Here is an 18236-nt window from a genome sequence, read left to right as displayed (position 1 = left end):
GAGGTTGATTTGGGTGATATTTGGCGACAAGGTTGGTGATGTAGCTCGGGGCAGAGTTGTGAATGGCTTTGTATGTATACTATTAAGGATTATTTAGGTTGAAATGTGACCAATTAAATTTATAGTTTGTGATAAATTAATTTGATTGGTCACATTTCAACCTAAATAATCCTTGATTTATAAAGGTTGGTTCCTTTCTGAATCCAGATTATAATCTGAAAAGCTCATCAAAGGATTGTAGAGATTCAAGATTCAGCTTAGATCGCAGTGATTCTCACACTTGGGAGTGGATTTTTCATCCCAAATCAAAATTGCAGACTTACACTGTAAATCAAAGGCTAAAGCTTTTTCTTTCAACTTACATGACCAATAAATGGGCTATACTGTAGATATGGATTACTCACAAAACATCATTAGCAGGCACTTGTAACCTGTCAAATATAGGCGGGCCTGGCCTGCAGCTTACAAATTTACACATTCATTTCCTCTCCATAACATTTAAAGCGGATGTAAACCCATTGATTTAACAGTTTCAAAAACAGTTACATTCCCGACACGTGACAGGAATGTAACTGCCACATTGCTCTCAACCAAATTGTCAAACCATCCAATGGCTGGTGTCATAATTGATCACATGTGCAGCATCACGGCAGTTGAAGATTAACCTCTTGCCGACCAGCCGCCACAGTAATGCCCTGTACCCACGATAGGATTTTCCGATGGAAAATGTGTGATACGACCTTGTTGTCAGAAATTCCGACCGTGTGTGGGCTCCATCACACATTTTCCATAGGAATTTCCAACACACAAAGTTTGATAGTTTTCTAAAAAAATTTCCGACAACAAAATCCGTTGTCGGAAATTCCGATCGTGTGTACACAAATCCGACGCACAAAGTGCCACGCATGCTCAGAATAAATTAAGAAATGAAAGCTATTGGCTACTGCCCCGTTTATAGTCCCGACGTACTTGTTTTACGTCACCTCGTTCAGAACGATCGGATTTTCTGACAACTTTGTGTGACCGTGTGTATGCAAGACAAGTTTGAGCCAACATCCGTCGGAAAAAATCCATGGATTTTGTTGTCGGAATGTCCGATCAATGTCCGACCGTGTGTACAGGGCATTATACTGCTGCAGGTTGGCTCGGCTGTGCGAATCGCTGTAGGTGTACGTCGGTTCGTGCACGAGGTTCTGTGGGCGTGCATGCATTGGCCATCCATGCTCATTCCCCGCAATGACAGAACGGGGATCTCCCATAGTAAACAAAGCAGAACTCCGTTCTGACAGGGGGATCACACAGAGACTCTGTCTTTCTGCTACGCAAGAAGACGGATCTGCATGTTGTCCCAGGCAGCCCATCCCCCCACACAGTTAGGAACACACTGAGGGAACACATTTAACCACTTGATCGCCCCTAATGTTAACCCCTTCCCTGACAGTGTCATTAGTACAATGTCAGTGCATATTTTTAGCACTGATCACTGTAATAATGTCACTGGTTCCCAAAAATGTGCCAAAAATGTCAGCTAGGTGTCCGATCTGTGTGCTGCAATGTGGCAGTCCAACTAAAAATCACTGATCACCGCCATTACTATTAAAAAATAAATAAATAATAAAAATGCCATAAATCTTTCCACTATTTTTTAAACGCTATAACTTTTGCGCAAACCAATCAATATATGCTTATTGGGTTTTTATTTTTTACCAAAAATATGTAGAAGAATACATATTGGTCTAAATTTATGAAGAAATTCGATTTTAAAATTTTTTTATTGGGTATGTTTTATAGCAGAAAGTAAAAAATATTGTTTTTTTTTTTCCAAAATTGTTGGCTTTTTTTGTTTATAGTGAAAAGAATTAAAATCGCAGAGGTGATCAAATACCACCAAAAGAAAGCTCTATTTGTGGGAAAAAAAGGACATAAATTTTATTTGGGTACAGCGTCGCATGACCGCGCAACTGTAAGTTAAAGTAATGCAGTGTCATATCGCAAAAAATTACCTTGTCAGGAAGGGGGTAAATCCTTTCTGGGCTGAAGTGGTTAAACAGAGGCCAAGATGGCAGGGTCCATGGCTGAAAATTATAGGAGGGTTTACTTCCACTTTCAAAAAGCCCCAATTCTGACATTGTTGCTTACAGTCATAGGTGTGCACAGCCTATTGCATTTGGGTGTGCAATCCGAAGCTCAAATACATGTGGATGTGTATAAATACTGAGCTGCAGAACAGTGGCCAAGACCATACAGCGAATTAACCGGACAGGTTCCACTCAGAACAGGTCGCCGTGGTCGACCAAAGTAGTTGCACGTGCTCAGCATTATATCCAGAGGTTGTCTTTGGGAAATAGACGTATGAGTGCTGCCAGCATTGCTGCAGAGGTTGAAGGGGTGGGGGGTCAGCCTGTCTGCATGGCTGTTGTCCCAGAAGGAAGATGATGCACAAAGAAAGCCCACAAACAGTTTGCTGAAGACAAGCAGACTAAGGACATGGATTACTGGAACCATGTCCTGTGGTCTGATGAGACCAAGATAAACTTATTTTGTTCAGATGGTGACAAGCGTGTGTGGTGGCAACCAGGTGAGGAGTACAAAGACAAGTGTGTTTTGCCTAAAGTCAAGCATGGTTGTGGGAGTGTCATGGTCTGGGGCTATACGATTGCTGCCGGCACTGGGGAGCTAGAGTTCACTGAGGGAACCATGAATGCCAACATGTACTGTGACATACTGAAGCAGAGCATGATCCCTTCACTTCGGAGACTGGGCCGCAGGGCAGTACTCCAACATGATAACGACCCCAAAGACACCTCCAAGATGACCACTGCCTTGCTAAAGAAGCTGAGGGTAAAGGTGATGGACTGGCCAAGCATGTCTCCAAACCTAAACCCTATTTAGCATCTGTGGGGCATCCTCAAACGGAAGGTGGAAGAGTGCAAGGTCTCTAATATCCAACAGCTTTGTGATGTCGTCATAGAGGAGTGGAAGAGGACTCCAGTGGCAACCTGTGAAGCTCTGGTGAACTCCATGCCCAAGAGGGTTAAGGCAGTGCTGGAAAATAATGGTGGCCACACAAAATATTGATACTTTGGGATCAATATGGACATTTTCATTTAGGGGCATACTTACCTTTGTTGCCAGCGATTTAGACATTAATGGCTGTGTGTTGAGTAATTTTGAGGGGATAGCAAATTTACACTGTTTTTTCTACAGTGTTGTCACATGAAAAGATATAATACAATATTTACAAAAATGTAAGGGGTGTACTCAATTTTGTGAGATACTATATATATATATATATATATATATAGTATATACACATATACATACACACTCTCTTAGGCCCCTTTCACACGACAAGCCCGCTCAGATCCGCCTGTTCGTTTTTCAGGCGGATCCGAGCAGCCATCCATTGACTCCTATGGGGAGACGGAAGTCAGTGGAGATGTGTCCGCTGACACCCGTCTGCCATTCAAGCAGCTAAAAACAGATGGATGGCGATATGTTCTTGGCGGATCGGATGAGATCTGAAGAAAATAGACATGCTGTCCGTTTTCATCCGATCTCTCCATAGGAATCAGCGGCACTCTGACAGGCCCCTCCCCGCTCAGTGAGCAGAGACAAACCTGTCATCCGCCGGCTCAGCGGAGATCAATGGAGCAATCTCCTGCTGAGCTGGAAGACTCCGTTAAACGGATCTGCCCCGTGTGGAAGGGGCCTTTAAAATAAATGTAAACAAGCTTTTTAAAATGTATTAAAGTGGTTGTTAACCCACAGGGTTAAATTTACATTATCCTCTCGGTTGGTTCATGTCCCCCTGTGACTGTGCTTTATAAAAAAATGCAGCTATATACCTGTTTTCATAGTGCAGATCTCTCCTCTCTCAGCCCGACAGATGCAGCAGGCGGGGCTGAGGATCCCCCGCTGACGCCAGTCAAGAGGGAAGGAGGAGAGGAAGAGAGAGGCCGCCTCGCCCACTGCAGCTGTCATGTGAGAGAGGAGAGAACCGGCGGGTCACGTGAGCGCCGATCTGCAGGTACATAGCTGCATTTTTTTATAAAGCACAGTCACGAGGGGACATTACATGAATCAACCAAGAGGATAATGTAAATTTAACCCTAATTTGAGCAGCAGGAGGGGAGGAGGTGGGCACGGACACGGAGCTGACAGGCAGGGAATGGAGGGGGGAGGAAGGCGGAGAGCACAGAGGAGAGACAGGAGACACAGCGGATGACTATGGCACGTAAACTGACCATGGTGTCAGGGCTCAGCAGCCATGATAAACCGTGGTCAGTTTACAGGGGGGAGGGCAGGCAGGATCAGCAAGGTATTTCAGGTGTTAAAGGGAGCCAAATTACACAGCACAAGCACTGTGCTGTATAACATGCTTTAAAGGAAAAGGATCTTTTTTTATTTTCTATTCTACATCAAAGTGAGCTTTGAAGCACTGCCTTATTATCCAGAGTATGTGTGATTTTTTATAGGTGCCAACTTGCTTAATAAGACTGATACATTAACTTATAGTAACTGAGAGAAAACATTAATATATTTGATAAAGTATAGAAATATCTGATCTAGCTGCTGCAACATAATTGTCATCATTGCTCTTGCCTTATAAAATATACAGTAAGTATTAGTGTAACATTACTCCCAACTGCCCCTCGTTTGGAGGGACTGTCTCTCTTTTGGAACCAGATCTATCTGTCCCTCTTTTTTCCTTTTTTTCCCTTTATTGGTCTGTATAAAAAATTGCACTTTTCAATTGCCAACCAAAAGTGCGAAACTTTACATCCAACCTCTATATGAATTTATTGGTTATTTTGAAAAGCCAATAAAAAAGAAAAGTAGTAAAAAACAATTACTTGGGTTTAACAAATACATTTTTTAATTCTTGGAGATCTGAGTAATTGGGAACAGGGTGTCCTTTGCCTACATACTTTGTGCTAAAGGTGTCCCTCTTTCTTATCTCAGAATGTTGTGAGGAACGGTGTGAACTGTATACTATAAGCAAAACATATTTATAGCTAGGGTTCTTATTCTATGTTTCAGTATGACTTTTAGCAGATATATAGACATGTACATATTTGACACTGTGAAAGATACAGTAGATACTGGGTTTGATTGTTTAAGTAATTTGTGAGGAGGCATGATCTCTATAATGCATTATTTCATATGTGTAAGCAAATATGAAAAAAATGAGATATCTCCATTAAGTAAGTTACAGTAAAAGATAAACAACCCCTTATCTATGTATAGCTGTGCAAGTAGTCATTTTTCCTTAATATGTTTCTGAAACAAGGCTTATGTTGATGTTAGGTAATTGTAAGTATGAAGCGACATTCACAAATGTTGCTTACCAAAATAACATACCAATGGCAGCTGTAAAGTAGTGGTGAATCTCAGGAGGGCTTAGAGCTCTTTCCCATATGAGGAACTCATCGAAAGCACCATTCACATAGTGTGTGGAAGGATCACTGTTTGTGCCCACAATCAGGCGATCACTACCAGCTCCATAACTGTAAAAGAGGTGACCTTGGGAATCACTGGCGTTAAAGGTGCTATTGACATAAACCTTTAGGCCTTCACTTGATGTCCAAGTGAACAGAACATGAGTCCAATATGGACCTAGAAAGTGAAGACACAAAAGTATTTAATTAATGGTTTAGAATTTACAGAAAAATGGATCAAACATAACACAACTTTATCCAGCGCTTTAATTTAGGTATCAGTAGCAGGAAGTGGGCCATTTATTGGGTGTTGGTTGACCAAAAAAAAACAGCAATATCCCATAACATGGAGAATTTCTTATGGCAAATTAATCACTTTTGCACTAGAAAATCATCAATCCTTTTATTATACACACATTATGTACAGTGTTGCACAACACCAGAAAAAAAATCATGGTAATACCTTGCAGCATGTACTCTATGTCATGGATCTGCAGTAATGTTTGTCTGTCAGCTTACCTCTCCATGTGTTCAGCTTGAGAGACTGGCCACCCTTCACCTGGTTACTTAAGTAATCTCTCCTCAAAACATGGCTCCACCCCAGGCCCTATCAGGAAACTCTATATTAACCTGTGCACTGCAAGCCAGCCTTGCTGATCAATATTGTGTGTTTGACATCCGTGTACTCTTTGCTGTGTGTTCTACGTCTGATTCTAGTTACCGATCTTGGCTTGTTCCTGACTGTCCTGCTTCATATGCCGACCTTGGTGTTTTCCTTGACTATCCTTACCTGCTTGTTGTCCCGACCTTTGGCTATCTCCTGACTATCCTTTGTTGTCGCAGTCTGCTGTTTCCTCCATACCTTCCTGTACTCTACCGTGAGCATGAGGTGGGAGGACCTGGAGGTTGCGACCTCGAGCCAGACTGCAGCTATATCCATCCCCACCACTAGGGGCCTCTGGTGAACACCCGCTGGATTTTAGATTCCGCTCCCTGGGAAATCTCATGCTCTAGCTCCCAGTGTGATCCGTGTTGGTGCTCCAGAATACCTGCTCTCCTGAATCACCTAGAGCTCCATCCGCAGCAGTCAGCCGTAAGGTCCACTACCTTGCAGTGCGCTCCTGACCCCAATGGAGTGCATCTGCCACCTGGGCTCAGGTGACCTGACACTGTAATTGTGTCAAAGACAGCAGGTTTTTGAACTTCAATCCAAAGTGCAATAAAGGTGCATTTGAAAACATCTGATCAGAAGTTGTTGCAGATAGACAAATATCAATAAAATGGCATCTGTTATAGTATAAAATCTATTTGTTGCACACTATTAAAACTGAATTCCAGGAATACAGACAATTTGTAAAAATAGAAGGCCTACTATGAGTTAAGTCCAATGATGTGCAATTCATCTTCTTATCTCTATTACTTACATCTGACAGACTCAGCCAAAGGATACACTCAGCAGGAGGGTACGCCTCTCCTCTCTGCTGCCCATTCACAAAAGCCTTTGTATTTTGTGAATGAGGTCATAAATGCAAAGGCTTCTGTGGTTGGGCAGGAGGAGGGAAGGGGTGGGCAGAGCAGCTGTACTGACTCTACTGTTGAAGCAGCTGAGACCAGAGTATAGAATGTTAGGCTCAAACTAAAACTACAGCAATATCTGTTTTACGGGAGTTGTATAAACCTGTCAGATGTAATAGAGATAAGTCCAGGAGGTTTCATGCAGCTTTTTGGACTTAAAAGAGAAGTATGGGTTTCTTTTTTTACCCCATTCAACCTTACCTAGGTGGATGCAGCATCGGTCCAGACTTTATTGTCTGTGTTTGTGCCTAGGCCGTTATCCGTGATGTCAGCAGAGAGCGGACTTCAGCCTGCTCTCTGCTGGAAACAGGACACAGGAGTGCAAAACGAATTGCACTCCTGTGATCCATAGGAGAAGCCCAGTCAAACGAGTTTTGGCTGGACTTCTCCTTTAACTCATAGTGTACCTTCATTTTTTTTTTTAAAGGGACTGAATTCCTGGAGTTCAGCTTTAAATATAACACAAACTTGATTGTAAGAGAAGATGTCCCAGCTTCTAGTTAATCTTCATTTAAAGTTGTCAAATCAACCATGAAACAGTAAGAGCCCTTGCACACTGGGGCGGGGGGCGGCGGGCGGCGTCGGCGGTAAAACGCCGCTATTATTAGCGGCGTTTTACCGTCGGTATGCGGCCGCTAGCAGGGCGGTTTTACCCCCCGCTAGCGGCTGAGAAAGGGTTAAATACCACCGCAAAGCGCCTCTGCAGAGGCGCTTTGCCGGTGGTATAGCCGCGCCGTCCCATTAATTTCAATGGGCAGGAGCGGTAAAGGAGCGGTATACACACCGCTCCTTCACCGCTCCGAAGATGCTGCTGGCAGGACTTTTTTTACCGTCCTGCCAGCGCATCGCTCCAGTGTGCAAGCCCTCGGGGCCTTCACACTGGAATGAAAGCAGCGGCACTTTTGGGGCGGTTTGCAGGCGCTATTATTAGCGCAATAGCGCCTGCAAACCGCCCCAGTGTGCAAGGGCTCTCAGAGCAAGTAACTCCAATAAATGTGATTACTAAGGGTGAGCCTATACCGGTCATCGGGCTTGTGATTCAAGAGGAAAATACATTTTTAAACCTTATTAGTGATGTTATCACTATTTTTAAGACCTTAGATGCATTTTCTCAAAAAGGACATCAATACATTATTGAGGGAAAAGTGTATTTAATCTATAACAGGTACTTTTATAGCGCTGTGAATTTTCGCAGTGTTTTACATATATATTTATATTTTTATACATACATATCAGTCCATGCATTTAAGGAGCTTACAATCTAAGGTCCCTAAAGCACATTCATGCATACACATAGTAGGGCCAATTTACCTACCAGCATGTCTTTGGTGTGAGGGAAGAAACAGGAGTACCCAGGGGAGAACATGCAAACTCCATGCAGATATTGCCATTGTCAGGATTTCGAACCGACAACCCTTAGTGCTACCAAGCGGAAGTTCTAACCACTTAGCCACTGTGCTGTTAGTTAAAAGATATACTGCACTGAAGACCAAAGCAAAATGTAAGTTTAATTTACCAGTTCTGAGGAATCTGGGTCCATTCGGAATGCACCTGCATCTCCAAACAGTACTAAGAGCAAATGAATGCAATTTATTTGACATCTTTCAGCAATTTTAACAAGCATTACTCACCACAAGTTTATTGCCATTATTAAAGCCATTTTGTCAATCTACTGAATCCAACACAAGGCTAGCCCTGACAGAATTCTATTTACGGTAATTTCACCTGTTACTGTATTAATATTTAAGGGAATATCTTATAACTTTTAACATGCAGAATTATGAGCATCTGGGGCATGACCTGTAACTAGAACAGAACAGCCATTAGGAAACCCACGTGCTGTGACGTCTTTCATTAGCATTACAGCATTAATTCAAACAGATGAGACTCATTTAGAAAGGTTAGAACACCTTGTTCTGGTTCAGAACAGAAGATCCTTTCCTCTTCTTTACTATTAATATACATTTTAAGGATAACAAGAGTATTTTTCTTTAAGCTTCTACTTCAGTGTTCTGTAATGTCCTTTGCATTTCACTGGAGGAATTATGTCATAACTAACGCTTTAAAATTATTACGTTTAGAGAGTTATTCAGAGAATATAGTTTTACTCCAGGCCTAAAACTTGTTCTGATTTATAAGCAGTATCAGCTATTAGTAATGATACAATAAAGGCTTACTACATTAGGAAATGATATTTCAGTTTTGCTCGGTTCCTGAACAAGCATATAATTCTTGCCACTTCCCCTCTAAAACATTTTTTTTTTTTACACACATGTTAAAATCAGCATTTTTGGCTATAAAATTACTTAAAACCACCAGAATATTATATATTTTCTGAACACAGACGCCCTGTTGAATTAAAATGAGGTAGTTGCAATGTTTTATGTTGCACAATATTTGCATACTTGTTTATCAAACCTATATTTTCTTGAAAAATACACTGAAATGAATTTTAGTGCACACAGACACAATTTAATCCCCAGTTTTGTACAAAATAAAAGCTGAAGTAGCGTCCAGTGAATAGATATCAAATGTGTCAGATCTCAAAGCTGTGATGCCCATGAAATTACAAATATTATCATACTCAAAAAGCAGCGGCGGCTAGTGGTCAAAGTTTGGGGGGCGGCAAGCAGGCCTGGCCCCCTCACTCGCAGCCCCCTCACTTACAGCCCCCTCCTCCCTTCTCCCCTCTCAAAATATCAAAGCAACGATCCACTATGCAAACCCCCCGGCGCTCGATACGACCCGATCCGCCCCGATCCTCTGTCAATGCCAGCACCCCCCACCACCCAGTGCGGGAGGAGGATGAGGTGACGATGCTCTGCTGAATCCGGGGCTGCTAGAAGAGACTGCTGCTGCCGGGCCCATTGCTTTTCCTCGCGGCCGAACAGGAGGCTGGTCCTGAGACCCGTCCTAAGACTGCCGGCCAATCGGGTCTCAGGACAAGCTTCCTGATTGCCCGGGAGGAGAAGCAAGAAGTCATTAGCGAATATTAATTTGCTAATGTCACACAAATGGGTGGGCTAGTGGCCCAGTGCTCTGCGCCCCGAACCTACCCTTTTTGAAACCAATTAGAGCCTCAGGCTCTAATTACGTGCTTAAAAAAAAAAACCCTTGTTGAAATCCATGCATGGAAAATGTCATGCTTACAAATTTGTGGGAACAGTTTGGGGCAACATGACTGTGCATCAGTGCACAAAGCAAGGTCCATAAAGACATGAATGAGCGAATTTGAGGTGGAGGAACTTGACCTCAACCTGATAGAACACCTTTGCGATAAATTAGAGCGGAGACTGCGAGCCAGGCCTTCACGTCTACATCAGTGCCTAACCTCACAAATGCGCTTCTGGAAAAATGGTTAAACATTCCCATAGACACACTCCTAAACCTTGTGGGCAGCCTTCGCAGAAGAGGTGAAGCTGTTATAGCTGCAAAAGGTGGGCCAACTCAACCCTATGGACTAAGACTGGGGTGCCATTAAAGTTCATGTGTGTATAAAGGCAGACGTCCCAATACTTTTGGTAATATAGTGTAGTTAAAAGTTCTACTTGTGCCTGTTTGTGTTTTTGCCCACACTACACACTGGTATGTAAATTGGCCCCAGTATATGTGTGCGTATATATATGCATTGTGATAGGGACCTTAGAGTGTAAGGTCCTTGAGGGCAGGGACTGATGCAAATATACAGTATGTAAAAAGCCACATAAATTGTCGAAGCCGTATAAATGCCTATAATAAATAAAGAACTCTGCTCCTCCTTTGTGTTTCTTTGTCAAGAATCATACTGTAACACAGTGATGAGTACCTGGAGCTTTTATTCTTGCTTTCCAGACCTTGGAGTCCTCGTGTGTATATACCTCAACATAGCCTTCACGCTCATCTGAGTAGATTTGAAAACCATGGGAAGTAACTTTTTTCCCAAAGGCCCGTGTCTGTTGGCTCTTAAGGGAATCATCTTGGAAAGATTCTTGATTATTACTTTGGTTAATAGGTTTCAGTTGTTTCTTTGGTGACAGGTCCTGAATCTTCCAGAAAAATGAGAATGTGACACCTGAAGTTCAAAGAGAGATAACAAGCCTCAAACAATAAGAAGACATTTCACTAACATTTTTGAAAAATATAATAGGCTATGAAGCATTTTAGGTTATCTGCAAGTTAAACTGTATAAATTAGCAACTCTTATCCAATAGATATACGTTTTGGAAGTACACTTGGGGTGTCCACCAATACCGGACACCCCAAGCACATGACTTGCATCTCCTTCCAGGTGCCCCGAGTCCTGACAACATGATCGCCCGAAACTGCAGTAGTCAGAATTTCTCCTCATCATGCTGCCTATCAGGGCAATAGAATTTAGAGCTGAAGGAAACATCCCTAGGCACCTCCTTAGCTTGGACATCTCAAATGACTCAAGTCGTGTCACAAGTTGACAGGCTATCCCCCATGTAGCAAAGTAAACTATATGAAAAAGGAAGGGGGTGAGACCACAGCGGTCCCAGGAATGCTCTCAAAGGGGGAGTCAACAACATGATGTGATCAATTTATAAAGTAAACTTTATTGAAAAATTGCACAGAAATACAGTGGAGATGGAAAGTATTCAGACCCCCTTAATTTTTTCACTCTTTGTTATATTGCAGCCATTTGCTAAAATCATTTAAGTTCATTTTTTTTCCTCATTAATGTACACACAGCACCCCATATTGACAGAAAAACACAGAATTGTTGACATTTTTGCAGATTTCTTAAAAAAGAAAAACTGAAATATCACATGGTCCTAAGTATTCAGACCCTTTGCCGTGACACTCATATATTTAACTCAGGTGCTGTCCATTTCTTCTGATCATCCTTGAGATGGTTCTACACTTTCATTTGAATCCAGCTGTGTTTGATTATACTGATTGCACTTGGTTAGGAAAGCCACACACCTGTCTATATAAGATCTTACAGCTCACAGTGCACGTCAAAGCAAATGAGAATCATGAGGTCAAAGGAACTGCCTGAAGAGCTCAGAGACAGAATTGTGGCAAGGCACAGATCTGGCCAAGGTTACGAAAAAATTCTGCTGCAATTAAGGTTCCTAAGAGCACAGTGGCCTCCATAATCCTTCAATGGAAGACGTTTGGGACGACCAGAACCCTTCCTAGAGCTGGCCGTCCGGCCAAACTAAGCTATCAGGGGAGAAGAGCCTTGGTGAGAGAGGTAAAGAAGAACCCAAAGATCACTGTGGCTGAGCTCCAGAGATGCAGTCGGGAGATGGGAGAAAGTTGTAAAAAGTCAACCATCACTGCAGCCCTCCACCAGTCAGGGCTTTATGGCAGAGTGGCCCGACGGAAGCCTCTCCTCAGTGCAAGACACCTGAAGGACTCCAAGATGTTGAGAAATAAGATTCTTTGGTCTGATGAGACCAAGATAGAACTTTTTGGCCTTAAGTCTAAGCGGTATGTGTGGAGAAAACCAGGCACTGCTCATCACCTGTCCAATACAGTTCCAACAGTGAAGCATGGTGGTGGCAGCATCATGCTGTGGGGGTGTTTTTCAGCTGCAGGGACAGGACGACTGGTTGCAATTGAGGGAAAGATGAATGCGGCCAAGTACAGGGATATACTGGACGAAAACCTTCCCCAGAGTGCTCAGGACCTCAGACTGGGCCGAAGGTTTACCTTCCAACAAGACAATGACCCTAACCACACAACTAAAATAACGAAGGAGTGGCTTCACAACAACTCTGTGACTGTTCTTGAATGACCCAGCCAAAGCCCTGACTTAAACCCAATTGATCATCTCTTGAAAGACCTAAAAATGGCTGTCCACCAACGTTTACCATCCAACCTAACAGAACTGGAGAGGATCTGCAAGGAGGAATGGCAGAGTATTCCCAAATTCAGGTGTGAAAAACTTGTTGCATCTTTCCCAAAAAGACTCATGGCTGTATTAGATCAAGAGGGTGCTTCTACTAAATACTGAGCAAAGGGTCTGAATACTTAGGGCCATGTGATATTTCAGTTTTTCTTTTTTTTAAAATCTGCAAAAATGTCAACAATTCTGTGTTTTTATATGGGGTGCTGTGTGTGTACATTAACGAGGAAAAAATGAACTTAAATGATTTTAGCAAATGGCTGCAATATAACAAAGAGTGAAAAATTTAAGGGGGTCGGAATACTTTCCGTCCCCACTGTATATAAAGGAATCCCACATATGCTGCACACGGCTGCACAGGTGGGACACGTTCCTCCACGGTACCTAAAGATAAAAAGACATGCAAACTGTAGAAAACAGTAAGAACAACGTTTTACCTTTAAAAATAGATGCTGACAAAACTCCCCACCCGTCCCGAACCAGACACTTCCTTGGGGTAGTAAGAACCGGGAGCATGGTATAAGAGAGTGAAAGTCTCTGGGTATGCAATCAACTCTAATTGTTATCAATCACCTGTGAAGGGGGACAAGGAGATCTGAGAAGGGGAAAAAAAATATTTTTTCAAATATAGGACACTTCAAAAAAGCCCAATGTCTCCGTACTCATAAGGTGAGGACAGTATGAAGGTGGTAGTGATGATCCTGTTCGCGTAAGTGAAAAAAGAGACCTGTTCATCAGACCAAGAATTATTCCACTTAATGCAGATATAAAGCAAAGCACTCCAGGACAAACTGTGTTGAATCCAAAGAAGTGCAGAGGACAACGGCAATCTGTTACCAATTACAGGGACCCAGGGGTCGTCTAATGTCCAGCATTGCACATATCAGCCGTAAGTCTATGGCATGAAGATTGACGTGGAAGCTAGTGTAAAGGTTACATACCAGTCCATATAAGGGTCTGTCCTCCACTTCACTATAGCTGCTTAGCCATAAGGCATCATTCACACGTCCATTGTGGGTAAATCCAATAGACAGAGACAGGCTGCAAACTGAATGAATTCCGTGTGTCTGGCAGAGTAAACACTCAATATCAAGTCCATACCACAGCTCTTAGTCATTGATATTATTGTGCAGGAAATCATGCCGTAGTTGAATGTGAAGTCACTCAGGAGCACGGGAGAGGGGCTGCCAGCATCTATGGCATCGCTAGGTCGACGCGTTTCGTGTTTTAACACAAGCACTTCAATAAAGTTTACCTTATAAATTGATCACATCACGTTGTTGACTCCCCCTTTGAGAGAATTCCTGGGACCGCTGTGGTCTCAACCCTTCCCTTTTCAACCCTATTAAAGTCTATGGGACCCAAAAAAAAGTTCCCATTTCGAAGGCTTATATGCAAATAATTGGCCATAAAAAGTGTATGGGGTCCGGGTACTGCCCCAGGGGAAATGAATCAATGCAAAGATGTTTTTTTTTTTTTTTTTACAGGAGCAGTGATTTAAATAATACTTAAAGTGCAACAATTAAAAATGAAAAATTATTTTAAATATAGTGCCTGGGGGGTCCCTTTAGTCTGCCTGTAAAAAGAGGCTGTTCCTCAGAGGGGTTTTCTAGGCAGCAAAAAATAAAAGTAATATCAAAGAATTAGATATAAATTGAAATTCTTTATTTTTGTTCTCAAAGGGTATCAAAACAATAATTAGTTAAAAAAAATCGTCAAAACATGAGCTGTGGTACATGTATAAAAAGCAGTGCCATCAACATGACAATGTACAATGAAAATGCATCATGGTCAAACATCATAGATAGAAATATTAATATATAGCTTGCATTGGAATTCTGACACGTTTCGACCCCAACGGGTCTTCTTCAGAGGATTATATAGACTGTAAAAACGTTAACATATATTATAGTGTTAAATTGATGAAAAAATGAAGAGAAATTAGACAAGTGATAATAAATATTTTCATACATTTACCAATCGGGAGGAAAAAGGATACACCGCCGGTGTGCGCCTTTTTTTTGTATACAATACCTTAACCACAGGCCATACTTGTTCCTCTCCTTGGGCCTCCCCAACCGCCAGGGATTTCCTATGGTGTGACTCCTCGCAAGGCCCGCACCAGCGGTGTATTCTTTTTCCTCCCTGTTTTTACTGACCATGCCAACCACTGAGAAACGCTGAAGGGGTTCTCCTCATGCAGAGAGCATTGAATATGGTCCAACACATCCCGATTGGTAAATGTATGAAAATATTTATTATCGCTTGTCTAAATTCTCTTCATTTTTTTCATTAATTTATCACTATAATATATGTTAACGTTTTTACAGTCTATATAATCCTCTGAAGAAGACCCGTTGGGGTCGAAACACGTCAGAATTCCAATGCAAGCTATATATTAATATTTCTATCTATGATGTTTGACCATGATGCATTTTCATTGTACATTGTCATGTTGATGGCACTGCTTCTTATACATGTACCACAGCTCATGTTTTGATGATATTTTTTAACTAATTATCGTTTTGATACCCTTTGAGAACAAAAATAAAGAATTTCAATTTATATCTAATTCTTTGATATTACTTTTATTTTTTGCTGCCTAGAAAACCCCTCTGGGGAACAGCCTCTTTTTTCGATAACTTTAATGGGGTTTGCAGCCGTTGTGTCTTTTCTCCTATGAGTGTCTTCCATTTTATGTTTAGTCTGCCTGTAAAGTGTCACATATGTGGCATGTGTAAAATAACATACTGCAACAAAAACGACATTTCTAAAGAAAAAAAAGAATAAAATGACATTTAAATTGCTGGAAATACAATACCATTGCCGGCAATAGAAACATGTTTAACAAAATGGCATGGGGTCCCCCCCAGATTTTAGGGGGACCCCAAGCCAAATACAACATCATTTCCGGCAATAGAATTTTTTTTTTAAATGACATGGGGTCTCCCCAGATTTTAGGGGAGCCCCAAGCCAAATTATTTTTTAAAAATGTTGTGGGGTCCCACCCAATATCTATACCAGACCCTTATCTGAGCATGCAGCCTGGCAGGCCAGAAAAGGAGGGGACGAGCGAACGCCCCCCCTGAACCATACCAGGCCACATGCCCTCATCATGGGGGGTAGGTGCTTTGGGGCAGGGGGGCTCTGCCACCCCAGCCCAAAGCACCTTGTCTTTATGTTGATGGGGACAAGGGCCTCATCCCCACAACCCTGGGCTGTGGTTGTGGGGGTCTGAGGGCAGGGGGCTTATCAGAATCTGAAAGCCCCCTTTAACAAGGGGGCCCCCAGATCCCACCCCCCCATTTTAATGAGTATGAGGTGCAAAGGCTTACCCATTCACCAAAAACGTGTCAAAAAGTAGAAAAAACACAAAGACAGTTTTTGACAATTCCTTTATTAAAAAAAAATGTCCCCTGATGTAAATCCATCGCCCCACAGACCCAGAAAAAAAAACGCTCTGCAGTCAATTAAAGCAAACTGCCGAATGCCTGGCTTGCTGTTTGACAGTTCTTATACACGTAATGGCCACTTGGCGATGTCACCTGGTGGCACCGGCCTTTGTGATGTCACCGTCCTAGCATGCTCCAATAAGGGTCTGGATTTTGGGGGGACTCCACGCCGTTTTTTTTTTTCACGTTGGTGTTGTGTCTCCCTTCAAAATCTATACCAGACCCATAGGCCTGGCATGGATTGGGGGGACCATGCCATTTTTTTGTTCACTTTTTATTGCCGGCAATGTTTCTTTTTTTATTCAGCTGTCAGTGAGGAAGCCCATTGACAGCTGATGACTCATCAATTGTTCAGGATGCCGCAGCTGGCTTCCTGGCCCACTCCTTAACAATCAGCTAAACATTGCACCCTGATTGGGCAAAACTTTGCCCAAACAGGGCTTAGGATGCACTGTGCAGCGTGCAGTGCATTGCAAGGCATTCGGCGGGGCGAACACCCACCAAACACCCTGCAAATTCGGGCGTTCGCTGAACAGGCAAACAGGCGATGTTCAGGCCAAGCAAAAGTTTGCCCAACTCTACTTATTACCTCTTTGAAGAAAGCTACCATATTGAAAATTCTGTTACATCCCAGTCTGGGTTGAGCAGCAAGTGATACCTTTTATTTAAACAATGCATGTTTTTATCAAAATATTGGAAATGTTGAACCATTAGCCGGAAAACTTTTGCAGAGGGTGAGGCTGAGGGTGATATCTCCTCAATGCTCGTTCTAACTGATGACACACCTATGTTGTTAGAGGCTGTATATGCCATAATGTACTACTGAGCTAGTCCATAGGGTAGTAGGACAGGATGATAGATAACTAAAATAAATAAATAGTATTTTTCTATGTGCTCTTCTTGCTGTTTCTGGTGATTTCTAGATACTTGTGGTTAAATTTAGTTACATATCTGATGGGGATGGGAGGGGGGGTCTGGTGGGCCAATTAAATGTAGCTCAATTTGCAGGCTGATGAACTTTACAGTTTAAGCATGCTTTCATAATATTTAGCATGCTTTCTGCATCCATTTTTTCACATCAATATTCCAGTAAAATGTTTGTTAAAAAGAAGGGTTGATAGACTGTGTTCCCGGGGGGGCAACATGGTTTTAAGTTTCTCCCTTAGCTTCCTGACTTGCTTGGGTCACACACTGAGTATACCCAGTTAGATACTAACCTTCTGGTCCACACAAACTTGGGTCACTAATACAGGAGTTTTTGGAACTTCCAAAGTACAGGAGGGTAGCTTCTTTCTGCCCATTAAGGACAATGCCATGATTGACTGTTCCTTCCACAATATCTGGGGAAAGAAGTAAATATTTTAGCATATAAATCTCTTTGTTCTTGCTTCACACCAAATACAGGTTCAAAAACATCCTCTATCATAAACTCTTATGTCATATGTTCTGCACTCAAAACACACAAATTTAATTGAATTTAACACACAATGAGTATATTTTTAATTATTAAATAAACAGCCAAAATACGACCTAAAAATTGTGGATTTCAGCAAGTTCAGCAGAGGACTCAACATGTGTATTGCATTCATATGTATCCATATTTGACTTCTTTATCTGTTTGCCAAATACCCATGTGTTTTTCTTCCAGGACCTATAAATGCAAATACTGCACCTTCAGGGTTTGTAATATCCTTTTGCTATTATGTCTTTCCTGTGCAGTGTAAACTTCACTATAGTTCACTCATGACACTGAATATTTAACGCAGAGGTCTCTATTATTTGCAGCCAGCAAATTGATAAAGCATAGCTCAAGCTTAAAGTGGTACTAAAGTAGTAAAGAAAAAGAAAAACAGTTTGGTAGGGTTTTGTGATAGAAGAGACTGTATTTTCTGCCAAAAGATCCTTTACCTC

At 42.1% G+C, this 18236-nt stretch overlaps 1 protein-coding gene across 1 annotated transcript in view; it reads right to left on the bottom strand.

The window, feature by feature from the left end:
• ADGRD1 (adhesion G protein-coupled receptor D1) overlaps nt 1-18236 on the bottom strand; it is a 921219-nt gene that overhangs the window by 795931 nt on the left and 107052 nt on the right. The window contains exons 4-6 of the mRNA XM_073628314.1: nt 17543-17665; nt 10822-11067; nt 5365-5619 (exon numbers count right to left, since the gene is read on the bottom strand). Coding sequence (XP_073484415.1) covers nt 5365-5619; nt 10822-11067; nt 17543-17665 — 624 coding nt within the window. The remainder of the gene's footprint in view (nt 1-5364; nt 5620-10821; nt 11068-17542; nt 17666-18236) is intronic.

Source organism: Aquarana catesbeiana, linkage group LG01 (genome assembly GCF_042186555.1).
Source record: "Aquarana catesbeiana isolate 2022-GZ linkage group LG01, ASM4218655v1, whole genome shotgun sequence".
In the NCBI taxonomy this organism is placed as follows: Eukaryota; Metazoa; Chordata; class Amphibia; order Anura; family Ranidae; genus Aquarana; species Aquarana catesbeiana.
This window is presented reverse-complemented; position numbering and strand designations above follow the sequence as displayed.